Genomic DNA, 17,379 nt, shown 5'->3' on the forward strand with positions numbered 1-17,379 from the left:
ACACAGCCTCCAGAATCTGTCTGCTGACGCCTCCAGTGAAGATCACAGACACCAGGGCAAGAGGGCAGGGACCATAGGTTTCACACACTGCAGCGCTCATTTTAATGATATATCTTTCAACAATGCTGTGATTTCACTGTGAAGGAAGTAGCTGGAGTTAAACAGACTTGCATGATTCCAGTGATACTGCCTTGGCATAGCTCATACCTGCTTGAAGTCAGAGGTCTCTTGACTGAAAGCTAATATGGTTGTTATAACTGACTGGTATCTTTGAGAATAATCTGCATTTTTTTTTATCTCTCTTTCTGTACAAACACAGGTCTTCTTTGGCTCAATTTCCTCTTCTCCTCTTACATCAAGTCTTAACTATTCTCTTAGCAGACCGGTTTCTGAGTATTTAGGTTAATTTCCCCAGTGCAACCTGTATTCCTCACTGATGTGATGTTGCCATCTGTCTCATTCCTGACACCCTGTTCAGCCACTCCCCTAGCAATAAATATACATTCCCACATGGGCACGCAGACACGGATCTAATCCTTTTCCTGATCTGCTTTAACTCCTCACAGCAAGCTCCCTCAAGGGTGAAAAGAGAGATGTTTTGAAACTCAAAACTTACTCCTTTGGAGGTGAGCTGTGTACACCCTTGTGAGTCTTGTGCTATTTGAAGAAGTACCTTAGGGCACTGACAGGTATCTACTTCATCTAGTTATGCTGACTGCTCTACAAGAGTCTGCTCTGGCTCCCATCACCTCCTCATTCTTTGAACATCAGCACAATAACACTATTTTTGGTCCATCTTAGATTTTTCTGATGCATAGCATCATGGCATTAAGACATATTTACATCTCTGCATCGTGTTTGTGAGCTTTGGCCATGGTTCTTCTCTCATTTTTTATTGTCTTGTTTGTTACTGTTGATGTGAGGTTGATTATGTCTTCTATTTGAATACAGTTAGATGAGATTAGACCAAATACAGCTAGATAGAATACAGCTAGATCTGAATATTAGTCATTATACAATGAAGACTAAGGTAAAATTACCACATTTTCCAGATCAGTGTGATTTATAACTGGATGTGCTCCTTTTCAGATGGAAATCCCCATGGTCAGTGATAGTGAAATGGTGTTAGATATTATCAGAAGATTAGTAGTCTAACGTGGTCTACTGTGTGTAACCTGGTAGAGCCTGTTTGTTATTCTGCTAATAGTGTTCTGTGATTTTATAGAAATTTACTCACCCACACTAGAAGTTAATGATATCCTTGCCTGATGATATCTAAGAACTGCTCTTTAAATAGATATACATCTATACATCACAGAGATGGACTCGTGAAATGGAGATTAAAGATATGTGGATATAGACAAACTAGAAAGATTAGGAGATTTTGCAAGTGGAAGAATTCTTATTTAAAACCTGAAGTTAGCCTACTTTAGAATTAGGTCATACTGTAGTGTGGACTGTCTTCCAAATTATAAATAATTGTGTGCATGTCATGTTTGTGTGTTTGACAATGAAAGAAAGGGAGAATCCAACAAATCCTTCCACAGCCAAGGATCCTTGACTTCTGAGTCATGCTGTGCTTGGCTTAAAAAGGTTTCTTGGGGCACAATGTGAAAAGAGCTGGAAATCCCCTTGCATGTGAGAGAAACGCTTGTGCGGTCCAAGCACGAACAGCAACTGTTTACAAATCTAATCTGCAAAACAGCTTTGAAAGACCCATAAAAGGACATAAAACAGCTTCTATGTGTGCATTTAAAACAGCTTCTGTGTCTACCTAATGATCCTCTGCAGCCTGCAATGGACAGGGCAAGGGATGTTCAAGTTACTCTTTTGCACATTCTTGGCTCTGCCACCAAATCAGGGTATGTTTATGAGAAACAGATTCTGTCCTGTGGGAGCTTTCCTTGGTATACTGTTGTGGTTCATTTTTTACTCACAGCAGGCTCATGGTGGGGACTAGATTCAGCCTCTAAAACTGTTCCCGAACGGACTAGATAAATAGAGATTATTAGATGAGAGAAGTCCATAATGCTTTCATCACATAAAATCTCTGGGACACGCTTTGGAAGCATGTCCTTAAACATGTAACCTCATGTTGTCTGAATTCTATTTGCCTCATCAAACATTCAAGGTGGACTTTTAAAGCATGAAAAAACAAAAAGAGAAACAAACAAAAAAAAACACCCAAGCAGTGACCCCAGCTTACAGGATGACAACTACCCTGAGTGACAGAGGAGGCAGGAAAAGAGGCATACAGCTGTACAGAAAACAGAGTTGATATTGTATTATGGCTCTGTGGGGTTTCTGACTCTCAGTTTTACATTTTTGCTCCCTTGTGTGCATTTCTGTTTGACTGTGGTATTGACAGATTTCACTGGCAAACCTCAGTGAACCTGCGTTCTCTTCAGACTTGGACTTCTTTCATTGCTTACACTTTCTCTTCAGCAGAAGGAAATGTTAGTTTTATCCACTAAAAATAGGGCAGTTGTAGTAAAAAAAGTACACCTTCAGTTCTGTGGTCTCAACATACAGACACTTGACTTGGCAGAGGAGTCAACAGAATGGATAGAAGCAATCCTAAATTTAACTTCTTTATTCATTTGCAAGTTCAGAGACAAACTGCTGACATCTCTGTTGTCCTTATGGCTCTTTCAACTCCCTTTAGGATGCAGTGCTTCCCGTCACACACAATCCAGGACTGCATTCAGATTCTTTGCCACCAAAATAGCTCTCCTTTTAATTCTCTCTGAAATGACAGAAAGGCCACCTCTTTACAAATAAGGCAGCTGTTGCATTCATTGATGTGTGTGTTCCTTTGGTGAAACTTCTAATTAATCACGTTTATGGAAGACAGAAGTTAACTAAGACATGCTGTGTGGGAACAAACCACATGAAAAACTGAAGGAAGCAAAGCAGGAAACTGCAAGAAATCAAGAGAGGAACTGTATTAGCAATTTGAAGTAACTGTAAACTTAAGCTAAAGAAAACAAGGATTAAAAGTGCAGTATTAACTGTGCAACTGTAGACATCTATAAATTGTACTTTTTTTTTCTTTGAAACAGATCATGTATCTTTTTGTTAACCAGATCACACATGCTTTGCTAAATCAGAATTCTAGTACTGAGCCATCAAGCATGGAGAACTGGCAGCTCACAGAGAGTTTTCTTGAATTTAAAGAAAAGGGTCTAGAAGTGTCCAGCCTGGTTGTATTCTTTACTTTTGTTTTTTGGTGTGCATAACTTCTAAGTCACATCTTCTTTTCCATCCAAAGATTCTTTTCATAGGTGACTCAACTAACAGAGGGATGATGTACTATCTAATAGAAAGAGTGAATGAGACTCTTCAGGAGTGGCAAAAGACTCACGATGTTAAATGTTATGATAATATCAACGAGGGAAAAACATTTATTAGTTACTCCTACTATCCCCAGTTTTGGATGACTGCAAACCAGAGACCAACTTTTGAAAAAGCACTTGAACAACTGCTGCAGAGGTACTGTATAAAGTCCACTGCTGTCTTGTTTGTGTTTTATTCTATTCACAAATGTGTTTAACAGATTTTGCAAGTAATGTAAGCAAACAATTAAACACAATGTGTGCAGGCCGTATTGTGTGGTTGAAAAATAGTAGAAAATGACATCAGGCCTCTGATCAGGGTGCCAGATACAGTTCACTGAAATGCAACGTAATGCTGTTAAAATGTTTGCCATCTGTTTTAAGGCAACGTGTTGTTTTTTCTTTCTGGGTTTCAGATCACGTCCCTTGGAGAACACAGACCAGACCGTACTAATTGTAGGTGGCGTTCAGTGGCTTAATTCCAATCACCTGCAAATTATCCAAAAGGTGTTGAACAGGTAATGTGATGCACTTGGTGTTATTCCATGTCAAGACTTGATGTGACAAATTATGGGAAAACACCAGAAATTTTAAATGCAAACATTTCATTTGTTTTCTTATGGGCGTGGACATGACTGACTGAAAGAAAAAAAAAATGCAGTGTCTTTTGATGTGTCTGTTAAGTAAAATGTGTGTTCTGATTTTATCCTTTTCACTTACCAAACAGGGAAAATCTATCAAACATCCTGGTAATTATCAAATCCATAGGGATGGGCTTTCACCTCCCAGTGGATGGAATACATTCTTTATCACAGGTAAGTAACAGTATATTTAGAGTTTGTTTTCACAGGAGACTTGTTATACTTCACCCATCATTTTTTCTGTCTGGTCAAAGGATGTTACCTGTTCTGCTGAGCAGCTTTTACGTGGATCAAAGAAAGAATATTGTTCATATTTGTTAGTGTGGCTTGCTGATGTAGATTCAAACCAATTAGCCTTATTTCATGAATTCCACCACAATCAGAGTCATTTTAGGCACTGTGCTCAGTCAGCTGTGCCAAGAACTAGAAGAGCCTCCAATATTAAGCTTTATGCCAAAGTTGGTTGGGCTGGGGCTAGGCAGACTGCTCTCTGTACCACATTGGGCACAGGCTCTCCACAGGATGATACAGTCAGTCCAAGTGAGTAATACAGCCAGCTGAAATCATGCCCAAGGCTTCTCAGAATAACAGATGGGCTCACTTCAATGCACTGTGTAGTAACTCATTCAATTCAATATTCTTATTTACAATTCTGTTGATGGGAGAGAGAACATGAAATACATGAATGAGACAAAGCTGGAAATCACTGGAAAGTAGAATAAAGTAATCAGTGCTTACCACCACTGCATATAATACACCATCTATTCACACCTGCTGAGAAGAGAAAATTCTTAGCTTTCCTAGGTCATATATATAGCACTCCTATCACACTGAGATTTGGTGTTCACTTCTTCCAGTTATAACACGTTGCTTTATTTAGCGTGTGATTTTTGCTAAGACACTGCCTTATCAGATTTTGCCCACTCCTTTTCAAATTTACACTGTCTGCCAATAATCTTTATTGAATTTCCTCTTATGGATTCCATACCCTTTCCTTCGTTTAAACAGATGACCAAATTAGGGGACATTAGAGAAGTGGTTGGAGTCAATGTGAAGAAACATGATCAAAGCTATTGCCATAGCATTCAGCAGGGTTCAGGCCTAGAAGAAGAAAGGGAAACTTTGATCTTTTGTAGGTGAGGCAAGGATAGAAAGAGTATTAAAATCTTCCAAGGGTTGTTTTTTTTTTCTGTTTCTCAACCAGTAAATTCAGAAAAAAACAGAAATCAACTTAAGCGTGCAACTCGCTCTGTTTTCCTTTTCAGTGTTTGAATCGTATGTCAAATTACCCATGTAGTTTGGGTGCTAAGGACTTCTTTACCAAAGCTACTCTCAAAGCTCTTCTGCCTGCAGTGTCAAAATCTGCTGCCTAGACAAATTTATGGCTAAACTTTTTTCTATTTTTGGCCATCCTGCACTATCTTGAGAACAAATATTCTGCTCTTCATTATGACTGTGTCTAAGGCATCCATGGCCATATATTCTTTTCTAAGCAACAATCTCAGTGTCTTTGATCTGAATCTGAATTATAGGAACAGTAACCATTTGTTACATAGAAAACTTCATAGTAGGATCTTTTTTCCTGAATTATATTAACAAAGTGTATATTAAAAAAATTAACAGTAATTATATTTCAAGCAGCATTGAAACATTCCATGTGTATATACTGTAAAATAATTCAGTTATTGATAACTTAATTTGTAGTTTAGATCTTCTTTAAACCAATCTAATTTGTTGTGCAATTAAAATATTGTAGATTTTCTTATAACTATTGATGTGCTGCATAACCTCTTCTAATTAAATATAATGTAATTGTTTTGTTCAAAATGCAGTTTTACTATTCATTTCAATGGCAGAATAAAACAACTTTTAAAAAGTTCTTTTGAAAAACTTTGCAATATTTTATCTGAAATACAGGCAGAAGTACAGAACTTATGGAATGAAAACTTGGTTATCTTGGAGACAGCAAAAAGTTATGGCTATGAAGTTGTTGACACGTTTATCATCACAATGGGACGATACAAAGAATTCCTGCGGGGGAAGTGTGGCTGCCATTTCCATGAGGTAGGAGTTTATGTATTTCTCAGGTATTTATGAAAGATTTTAACTGCCAGGTACTTAGAAACAAAAATGTATGCAAATAGACAGAGTTGCTGTCATAACTGGAAGTTAGTCCTGAGTAAAGGCTATAGGGCCTGCAGCACACATATGGTGGTACTTGGCCACTGTGCAGACAGAGTAGCATGGCTGCCAAGAGCAGGCTGAGCTGGTGTGGTGGTGGATCCTTGAAATAAAAACAAGCATGCCCTTCTGGATAGGTAATTTTTGGAAAAGATTATTTTATGCTTTCCGGGTTCTATCCATTATGTATCACTACTCTTTCTCCATGTACTCTTGATTATGTTTTCACAATAGTTCAGTCTCATAGGTTTTGTCCTAAGCCCTCCTAACTGAGCTGGTTGGCAGATTCCCAACAAAACATGAATATAAAATGGAGTCTAAAAATGAAAGGCTGGTCTTATTTCTGTATATATGTTTTTATATGTCTGAGAAAGAGTTATCTGATATCATTGCCATGACAGGTTAAATGAACAGAAATGGTAAGTCATTTGTTCTCATTCTCACCCAAGGCTCTGATTTCTTTTTTTCTATGAGATCTGTAGAGAGTGAGCACAACAGGAGTGTGGTAAAATACATGAGTAAGGCAATCAAGAATATATTCTTATTCTGTTTGTTCTAAGGCTGCGAGTCTTCACGGCATATTACAAATGACAGGATTCCATGGATTAAATCAGAAACAAATAAGCAAACACAGTATTATATCTAGGCACAAAATCAGTGCAAGAGGAAGCCAAACCAACGAGAGTTTGAAAAACAAGATATTTAAAGTTTTTCTGGTTTGTCTGAGATCTACTTTGGGTATGTGGCAAGTCTCCTTACAGAGAGAACTCTTTCCTGTCAGCAAGGTTTTGAACTTTTTGAATCTCACATGTAACAGTGAAGAACTGCATCCTTGGTCTATCACAGATGTACCTGAATGAAAACAGAATATAATTTCTGTTGAGTCAGGTACTTTCTATTGATTTGTCATGTGTTAGTTCTGAAGTGTCAACAAAGTCATCTGAATATTCCAGTACCTTCCAACTAAGTCCTATAACAAGACACCAGCTTGTTGGTTTAAAAGGCCACTTCCCAAGTTTCTATTATGTATGATCAGCTCGTTGAAAATCTGAGCACTGCTTTAAAGAAGACTCATGAATATTATATTGCTCTTCAGAAACTAGGAAAAACTCTGTGGAATAAGGGGGATGTATATCTTTCCAGGTGCTTGCTGAAAATAAAAAAGAAACAAACAAACAAACAAAAACTTATTCCTGGTAAAAAGATATTTCTTCAGTGAAAACTGGAGTTGTGCACTCAGAGGTCACCAGTTACACTGTGCCTCAGTTCACTGCTGGATCTAGGGACAGATGAGCCTTCTGGAATCTCTGCAGATAAAATCATGTGTAGCACATTAAGGAATTGCTTGTGATGCTATTAAGATCCTTATTCTTAGAATTGAACCTGAGTTGTCTCCTTATCAAAAAGTTGGGAAACTACCACAAATATTATATTAAAATCTGTTTAGGACCATGAAATTTGGATTGTCATGTTTTTCAAGGATCTTCCTTTGCGTGATCAAAAGACAGATGGAAAATGCACTTTCTTTCACAGAACAGAATGAAAATACTATTTTTTTTACAGTTAAAACTGTAAGAAAAAGAAAAAGGATGCAGTGAAGGATGTCTCCTTGAAATCAAGAGTTGTGGTATTTCACAGTCAGCTGGGGGCTTTGTATCAGTAGGAAGCTACTTCCTAGAAGTCTCAGTTGTTTGTTTCTTGACCAGAATAATCACACCAGCAATCTGAAGTACCATTTAAGAGACAGAACTCTACTATTTATTTCTTATGGAGAAAATCCTACTTTTTAAAAACTTATAGTTATCATAATCAGTTAAAAATATATATATCAACAACACAAATGAAATGGTAGCATTTTTTCAGCATGATTTTAAGAATTTGCTTTCTGTCAAAAGAAATGACTTACAATGAGAATGACCACCAAAATGTTTTCTGAATCCGTCAAGAAAAGGGCAAAAACTTTTGTTTAATTTGCCAAGTCATGCTATTTTTCTGTAAGTCCTACTCTTGGCCAAGGACATGGACCATGTGCAGAGTTAGCACAGAATTTCTGTAGAGCTTTACAGCTACAAAGGTGGGCTGTGACAGTGAGAGCAAGGTAGAAGCACTGATTTTTGCTGTAAAGAAAAGTCAAGACAGCTGTGATGTGTTTTCCTTAAAGTTCCAGAAGATGGAAACACCCAATAAAATGGCTTCTTTCTTCAGGCACACACAGTATGCACTGGAAAACAAGATATCCTGTGGCTAATTAAACTTAGGAGTAGTGTAAACCAAGTAAGCTTAAATTCAGAGCTGATTATATTAAAATTCAAACAAAATTCCAGAGCTTCCTTTTGGTGTATGACAGTCAGGCTCCAGCATAGAAAGCCTAATCATTTTCTTGTAGCTTGTGGATTGTATTTAATTCTCCCAGCCACAACACTCAGATAACATATTAATAAATATAAGGCATTTTATTTTCTGCTTAGACATTCCTCACAAAGGTACAATATCAGGGACAAAACAGTCCACTAGACAATAAACATGTTCCCAAAAAAAGAAAAACAGCCAGCTGTGCCTGGCTGGACTCTGTTCCAGTAGGAAGTCGACTGGAACGGAGTACAGGCTTGGGAGAATTATCAGACCTTTGGAGTGCATGTGTCGAGGGCAAGCCTCACAGCTGGTTTCTACCTCAGGCTCCTCAGCACTCCTGTGTTTTCAGTCCATTGCTGTGGCCTGTTTTGGGACCAAACACAGCGTACATGGTTAATTAACTGATCCTTTAATCTGCTCTGCTTAATACATTAGAAAGGGATGAACATAGCTCAGCCCAAACGGAGCTGGGATGAAGGGAATAAGTCACAGGACAGATATTTATGCAATGGGTAAATAGTTCCATGGAGTAAACGCCTCCCTCCATTTCACCTAGACAGCTACATCGACCCCTTTTTGCCTATTGCCCAGATGTGGGTGTCTTCGTGGGTCATTGCTGATGCTTTCCATTTCCACCGAGCCTTTCACTGAAATGGAGGACTTCAAAGTAAAATATTTCAGAAGCTTTGTAGGTGGAAAACAGCAGGGCATGATCGGCCATCAGCATTTCTCATGCACTTTTCCATCATTTTGCATGAGCTCATATGCAGATTTGGCCTTGCCTAACTGCCCAACAATCTCAACAGGGAGTGTGTGTTTCTGGGGAAGATCAGGGAAGAATTTGGCTAGTGGAGCTGTTATTAATGAGGCTTGAGAGGCCAGTGTGTTGAAAGAAACACAGATGTACCCAGGAGAATCTATCAGCCACCAAAAACCAGACTTGATCCTTGACGAAAGCAAAAAGAAAGTCCTTGAATGTTTTTGGTACCTCGTTAGTTTTAACAGTTTTGTCATCAGTTTATTTCTACATCCTGGCAAATGAAGTTTCATCAGGTGCTGAAGCAGTTTCCACTAGGAAAATGGCATTTTGCCTCTGCGGTTGGAGCCAAGAACATTATGTAAAGCTCCAGTACTTTTCAAGTTGTATGAAACCAGATGAGGTGATCAAATCTACTGCTTTTTGGTTTCACTTTCTTTCTCTTAAAAACATGTCCTCCTAATCTCCCTGGACGCAGCAGCACCCCTCTGTAAATTGAAGTAAGGCATGGCCGTGTGGGGATGGAGGGATGTCCATTCTGTGTGATAGGAAAACAAGAACTGAAATGATTCATCAGTTCTCATTTAGTTATCACTAGCTGGTCAAATATGTCCACTGCTTGTCCTGGTAAATCGTTTGAGTTCCCAACCAACACCCTTCAGAGGGCTTTGGGTCATGCTGACAGCACAGAAATCTGCAGCAGATTGGCAAGGAATCTAGACTCATGGGGAATTATACTGATCTGGGACAAAAAGTATTGTGTAACTTTGGAACTCTCTGCAAAAACATAATTCTAGCTCTGTGCACATTTGCAAACATGATTTTGTAGTTACCTCGTGCATCAAAAATGCATGCGGAGAAGTAGATTTGCCAGCAGTTACAGAGATCTTTTTGGAAGCTATTTTTATTCAAATTTATTCCCTAGTTTAATGGCAATGAAATCATGGGCACAACAGAAGAGAAACAAGCAACCTTGGTATTTTGGTATCTTAATCGGTGCTTGGCTTCTGAGTGAACATTAGATTGCATTCCTTGGAGATTATGCCTAACAGGAATGCAGTTTGGGTGATTGGTTCAAGGTGGCATCATTTTGGAAAAGCTGCAGGACCTAAGGCCCTAATTTAGAAAAATGAACCTGCAGTAATTGCCTGAAAACAAATAACAACCCTTGGCTTAGCTGTATCAAATTGATCTGAGGATATATTAATTTTCTACTTGGATAATTCCTGGTCTTTTCTTAGTTCAGCCAGTTCTGTCATAGGCTTTCTGCTCAGTCTTTCAAGCCTTTGAGCATGTTTTTCCTTCATTCACATTTAATTTTGCGTGAGTTATTTCAATCTGTTAACTATGAACCTCACTATGTATGAACTTGGTTTCTGCTTGTTCACTAACAGTAAATAGACAATAAATATTTTTACAAAGCTAATATGCTCCCACATAAATATATGCACTAAGAAATTGAGTGTTTTCTTTTTTCCCGTGCTATGGTTGATACAGCAGCTGAATAGAAATATGTCAGAGATAGCAGAAATAAATTAACTGCCTAGCTCCTTTTTTACTGGCTGGGCTGGAGTCCTGTCTCTTCCATCTTCTATCTGCGCAAAGTTCTGTTTTCTTTCTCATTAAGTTTCTTCATTACTGATCAGTAACTGTTTGTTGACTGAGACCAGGCCTTCACCACCGTAAAACTTCTGCTTGTGAAGCTGCTGAGTACCCTACCTTTCACTTTCTCACCAGTTCCATACACACTTGATTATTCCACACATAGTGAACATGATAATCCCAGAGATTTATGCATACGTGGGGCCCAAGGAGAAGGGTTCTCCTCCACTAAGTTACTGAACCACATCGTGGTTATGTCAGTGTGATGCCCCGAACATCCAAGAAGAGAGGAGTCTGTTAAAATGCACTTAACTCCCTTCTCAGAGAAACAGGACACAGCCCAGTTCTCAGCTCAGCATGGAGCTGGGACACTCTTGCAACGAGATCTGAGAGTGAGGGCATTCTATCAGGGCTTACAGCTGAGAAACAGCATAGGTTCCTCAGTTCCTGGGAAGTGAGAACATCTGGATTTAAACGTTTATTTCTCTAAGTCGGGGTTGTTGTGTTTCACAAAGTAGATATGTAGGCAAGCTATGCAATATTAATTTGTAAGTTCAGATCAATTTATCCCTAATGAAGGGAACACAGAGTCTCATATACTTAAGATATCACAGAGTCGGCCAAGTGAGCATAAAGGAGATATACATTTATATTTCAAAGCGTAATACGATCTTACACTTTAATTAGCATTTATTGCAACAAGTTGACCAACTAAAATAACATTTGTAAGCAACTTGCAACTCAAGGTAAGAGCATGAGAACCTGCTTTGTGGAGAACTGTGGCAACACTTGTGTAGACACAGCTGTGTATCCTCCTAGGTGCATTCAGAAAGCATTCACATATGTCACTTCTTTTACAGGTGGTGAAATCCAATCCTTCTGAAGAAAGTCCACACATAACAATGATGTTATCGAGGCACTATACACTGGGGAAATATTTCAGCAGTCAAAGCAAGCTATCACAACTGCAGGACTATGCATCAAATTCTCGGTCCCCGTATCATGTCCGAGGTCCAATAAATCAGGTTTATTCTGAGATCCTTCTGAACAGGCTCTGTGCAAGTAAGAGAGGGCTTGTCAGCACGTAGCCTCTCCTGGAAGTAGCACTGGGTTTAGAGATACGCCGCTACCTGAGTGACAATAGAAGGACCATGCTGAATTTATGACACGCTTCCATGATTGGCTGCACGTGCACCAACAGAATTTGAAACATGTGGCATTTTTCCTAACACGTTAGGAAATCAAGATACGACGTTGGAGTTTTCTGGTTTCAAAATGGAAGATGGATGGATGCAAAGAGAGTGTAGAAGGGAAGTTACTTGAACTGTCGCCAAATGCTAGAACAGCTGTAGCTCAAGCAACTGTTTATTAATGATAGTAAAGAGAGAGAAATATGTACACTTGAACAACTTGGAAAGGACTGCTTTAGCTCTTCCACACTATAATTTTTCTATTTATAGAGACACTGTAATATTTGAATGTATTTAGAAACTGGTTACATTCCATTTTAAAGAGTTTTATTTTATGTGGATGGGATCCCCTTCAATATCTGAACCTTTTCTATTTAGACACTTGGTTTATAGAATTTGAAAGTGTCCTTTTGAACTTTAGTGTCTTTTCTGGAAACACTTCCCTCCTTTCTATCTTATATGCAACAGATGTCTACTCTATTTTTTGCATTTTCCACAGTTAATACAGAAGTAGATTTCTTAAACTTGAGACCGACTGCAATTGTCTTAAAGCAACATGTAAATTCAGTGAATATGTAAACAGACTTAATTAAGGTCACAGTTCCACAGAGCAGCCCCATGCAGGAAGGCTGCCCTTTGTCACTTCCCATTGCAGAAGGCAGGCTGCATCATAGCACAGAGAGGCAGCGCCATTCTACCAGCGCTGTGGCTGTAGTTAACTCTGACTAGGTGAGCATAAACATATTTAAAAAAACATCTGATCAAACCAGATCCTGATACGTTTTGGCACAGCAACAAATGACGTAAGAGGAAGCAGCACTGTTTTTTGTTATGAATTAAAAGCACCAAGAACACTCGAGGAGAAAAAAAGAAAAATCGAGTGCATACTAGAGAGGGGAGTCCGAACCAGGTAAATATGAGTCTAATAAAGGATCCACTGAACTCTCTGGCTTGGCACCCCCTTCACAAATTTATATATAATCTTCTACTTGCTTCCACTCTCTTTGGAAAAAGAAGCCACAAGCGCTGTCACTGAAGATATCAATTGTAGCACAAAACTAATTACTGTCTTCTTGGCCTTTGTAGCAAAGAAGGGCTGCCATATGTAGAAATAGGACTAGAAATTAACGACATCACATTTAGAGTTTACCAACAAGATCCTTAAACACAGTCTGTATCCCCAGCTACAGTATCATGAATTCTTGCTCCTTCAGATTGTGAAAGCATGCAATTTGGAGTCCTGTTTCCCTAGATAGTCAGAAAATTCTCAAAAAGAGGATTTGGTGCCTCCAATCCAGGAGACCTCCCACTATGTTAACAAAGCTGGTCTAGGCAGTGACATTACAGTTAGTGAGACAGTGTGAATATATGTGTGTGTGTTTCTCTATAGTACTCTGCTGCTGAGCTTACAGTAAACGTCTCTGAATTTCTACACAGGGTTTTTCCTGACATGGAGCTTTATATAAAAGACAGGGTCGGGAGCTGTACATAAATACTGCAAATGTCAGTGTTTGGTTTTGAGCAATGTGATTATCTAAGGGATATAATTGTATGCAAATGACATAAGATGTAAACTTGGGTTTGGAACTCTGCACAAGCCAAAAAAGAACTGCACAAGCTTTAAGTCAAGAGCTTTCATGTCAAGCCATTAATATCAGTTGATGCAAAAGGCAGCCAGATATAACTAGCACTGATTGATCAATGGTAGGAGTATTGCAATTCTGCTTCTGTTAAGATTTTCTTTGCTCATTTAAATCCACACGCCGTGGCTGTTATTGTTATGCACACAAATGTTTTTAAGGCATGATCTCTGTTCACGTGTTCGTTTAGTTTGTTTTTCATCAAAGACTATGGCTGAAGCATCAGCTACAGTGAGAAAAAGAGCTGACTTTGTCATACTGTAGCTGATGTTGGCGAATGTGCAATTCATCACTTCCAGTTTCACCACAAAATGGTTTACATGTGCTGTACACACAGATGTCTTAACGTTTTCCAAATCTTAATATTTTTCCAATGTAGCAAGTTGGAAGTCTTCTGTATGTTTGCTGTTTTTTACATATCTATGTAAGTATTTACGCGTGTACAAATTTATTGCTACAATTTGCAAACCGATGTTTATTTAAAGGAGTTCTTCAAATATATTTTTTTATCACTGTATACAAGCTATGTAGTCTTAGGAATAAGCGAAGGGAACGCAGGTGCCAAAGTAGACTTTCCACTATTTCACTCAAAATGTATCTGTCATCTGGAGCTACATGAAAGAAGAGATTGGAGATTGACGTGGAAGCATTGCTTGTTCATACATGTCGAAATTACGACTAGGACAATAAAAGGATTACCACGTCTGAATTCCAGTGAGAGCACATGTGCTGCTATTATTGTTTTGCTCTAGAATGATCTTGTCTGCTTTGATATTTCGCTAGAATAAGCATTAGAGTGTTTCTACTATACTGGCTGGCTCATAATATGGCTTTTCCCCCACATGTATTTCCCTTAGTCACATTATGCACCGTTAAAATATCAAAGGACCTCACTGACAAGGTGAGTTCCACCATTTAGTACAGACATGAACTGCCCTAAAACTGGTGGAAGGATTTGCACTGTCAGCCTGGGGAAAAAGAACACTGAGAAGTGGTGTTTCCTGTTCAATTTCTGACCAGCAGCATGTCGAGCTTAGAGTGGAATGAGGATATAGTTCAAACTGCAGGTGAGGGCACTAAAACTGTGCTGCAAAAAAAATAAATACCCTGAAATACAGAGCAAGAGTGCATCCCTTTGAACGAAAACTTAAGAGTTACTCACTGTCTTTTATATAGTTTTGAGTTTCAGCTTCTCTAGGGCAGAGAGACACCGGGACTGAGTTCATCTCAATGAGTGTCTTTGGAATAACTGTCTATGGTAAAAAAAAGTTTTCCTATTTGTAGGGCAATGCCTTGACAAGTCAGCCCTGCCATTGCAAACGTTATTTCAACTAGCTTTATTTGACAAGGAGCTGAAAGAATGATCTACAAATACTGTTTTTACACTTAATATTCATTTGACAGCGTTATTCTTTAGAATAATCTTTTTTCACAACATTAAATATAGGCCTTCTCCTTTATTTTTCTCTTCTGTGACATATTAAAGGGACATCAAAGACAATTTATTTGCTTAGCGGGTGGGGTAGTGGGGCATCCGATTACCTCAAGGTTGAAATAACCACTAATAGTTATGCTTCTGTTGCTATGCTGAGCCAAAGAGAATGCTTTGAAGAAGCAGATATGTATGATATTAAGTTGACTGCAGTCCAGGGATCTTTCAGATTACTTTTTTAGCATAAAGCAATTTCTTAGAGGTGCAGCGAGCTATTTGGCATTGAGTCAAGCTCCTAAACAAGCCCCTGTAGTCTCCGATGAAAAATATAGCTTGCCTGTTAGCTCCACATCTGGCTTGTTTCACCTCTCCGTTTTGACTGTATGTACATGCTCTACTCCACTTCAGCCCTTCCTCCAGATGACCTGAGAAGTTCCTCTTTCACCTTATCAAGCTCAACATTTGGAAATCTGAGAGAAGACTGTTGCAAATACAGGGTTACTCTTCAAAACATCAATGTCTTAATGTTTTTTGTTTGTTTTTTTTTTTGTCATTTCCAACAGCAAAAGATCTACTGGGTGCAGCAGGGGTAAGCACACACCTCTTCTGGAGGTGGCTGAGGGAAGGATGAGCCCATAGGGCTGTAACAGAGGCTTCTGCAGCACCATTTTGTGCTGCAATGATCTCTACCCTTTCCTAGGTTAATTCACCTGGCTGCTTGGCTAGTTCCCAGGCAGCTGTGGGCAGCCCTACGTGCAGTCCCTCAACCATGTTCAACAGCTTTGGCAAGGTATGAAGTAGCCTGGGAATGAAGATAAAGTGTATGTTTAAATGAAATCTGAACTGAGGGCTTTGTGAAACACAGCACCTGCTCAGCTTCTTGATTTCTTCTAAAGTCAAACTGCTTTTAAAGGGAGTAGAATTCAGTCCCCTTCATCTGAATCTCAGATATCTTTTCTCATCTTTCAACAGTCATTTTTCACATTGCTTTTTCGCATGAAATAAAGGGAGGACTCATCTCTACAAACTTATTCCTAGCAGAGTGAGAGTGTGTCACTGTGGTAGGCATTTCCCTCCTGTGGCTCTCTATGGGGACAAAATTCCCATGGCAGACGGTGTATTCGATATTGTGATTTTTAGATCTGTTTTGAGCAGTGGTAGGCAAGGCAAATAAAACAGTGAGCACCTCAGTGCTGCTCTCAGGATGCTAAGGAGATGCCTTCCAGTGTATGAAGGGCCTACAGGAAAGCTGGAGAGGGACTCTGAATCAGGGTGTGTAGTGACAGGACAAGGAATAACATTTTGACTCAAAGAGATTGGATGTTAGCAAGAAATTCTTTACTCGGAGGGCAGTGAGGCGCTGGCACAGGCTGCTCAGAAAAGCTGTGGATGCCCCATCCCTGGAGGCATTCAGGACCATTTGGATGGGGTTCTAGGCAGCCTAATCTGGCAAGTGGCAGCCCTGCTCACGGCAGGGGTGTTAGAACTGAGTGGTCTTCAAGGTGTTTTCCAACCCAATCCACTCCATGATTCTATGCTATGTGAAGATACTGCAAAACTAAAAACCTTAAGCAAGGAATCAAAATGCCTCAGATGCCTTTTGGCAGAGCCAGGGCAGTTACAGAGAGTTCACTACAGATAAAGTGGATAAAATGAAAGTTGTCAGCAGCCCCTTAAGATCAGTAAATTCTGTGGGGTATTGTCAGAGTTTGAAGACCAGATCTGTATTTGGCAGTTTCTCATATGCAATGTTCTGAAAATGTCTTTTAATGTTTCTTTTGTACTTACGATGATCAACTCCCATATTTCCTTTATGATTCACTAGGCTTTAGGAGCTTACAGTAATATTTCTGCTGTACCTGATAATGACTGTACAGCCTCCCCAGATAAGCAAATTGTTTTCTATTCTCTAGATCAGGCAAGTTTTATTATTTCTGCTCGTTTGTTTCCTGTACTTCCACATGGCAGATCCAAAGATTCTCTATATTTACAGTTAATCCTCTGTGGCTTTAGATAACAAGTTCTTTAGTGTCTCAGATGGATTTGAAGAAACCTACTGCTCTCTATTTATCCTAATAAGATGGAAAACACTTCAAACCCTGAAATCTTGACCTTGTAAGTCAATAGGCAATGCACCACCCAGCACGATATAGCACACAACGATCCCTCACATCTTAATAACTAATAATACTTCCTCTCCTACTGACATTTTTACTGGAGTGATTACAATTTGAACATGATTTGAAAGG

At 39.1% G+C, this 17,379-nt stretch overlaps 1 protein-coding gene across 1 annotated transcript in view; it reads left to right on the plus strand.

Annotated features, from left to right (window-relative positions):
• Positions 1–13,012, plus strand: part of CPED1 (cadherin like and PC-esterase domain containing 1) — a 135,869-nt gene extending 122,857 nt beyond the window's left edge. Inside the window, exons 19-23 of the mRNA XM_065743500.1 lie at positions 3,272–3,492; positions 3,752–3,853; positions 4,063–4,150; positions 5,894–6,040; positions 11,729–13,012. Coding sequence (XP_065599572.1) covers positions 3,272–3,492; positions 3,752–3,853; positions 4,063–4,150; positions 5,894–6,040; positions 11,729–11,956 — 786 coding nt within the window. The 3' untranslated portion in view covers positions 11,957–13,012. The remainder of the gene's footprint in view (positions 1–3,271; positions 3,493–3,751; positions 3,854–4,062; positions 4,151–5,893; positions 6,041–11,728) is intronic.
• Positions 13,013–17,379: the final 4,367 nt, after the last annotated feature.

This window comes from Cyrtonyx montezumae, unplaced genomic scaffold (assembly GCF_038088225.1).
Source record: "Cyrtonyx montezumae isolate F1298 unplaced genomic scaffold, pur_monq_1.0 scaffold_3, whole genome shotgun sequence".
Lineage (NCBI taxonomy): Eukaryota > Metazoa > Chordata > Aves > Galliformes > Odontophoridae > Cyrtonyx > Cyrtonyx montezumae.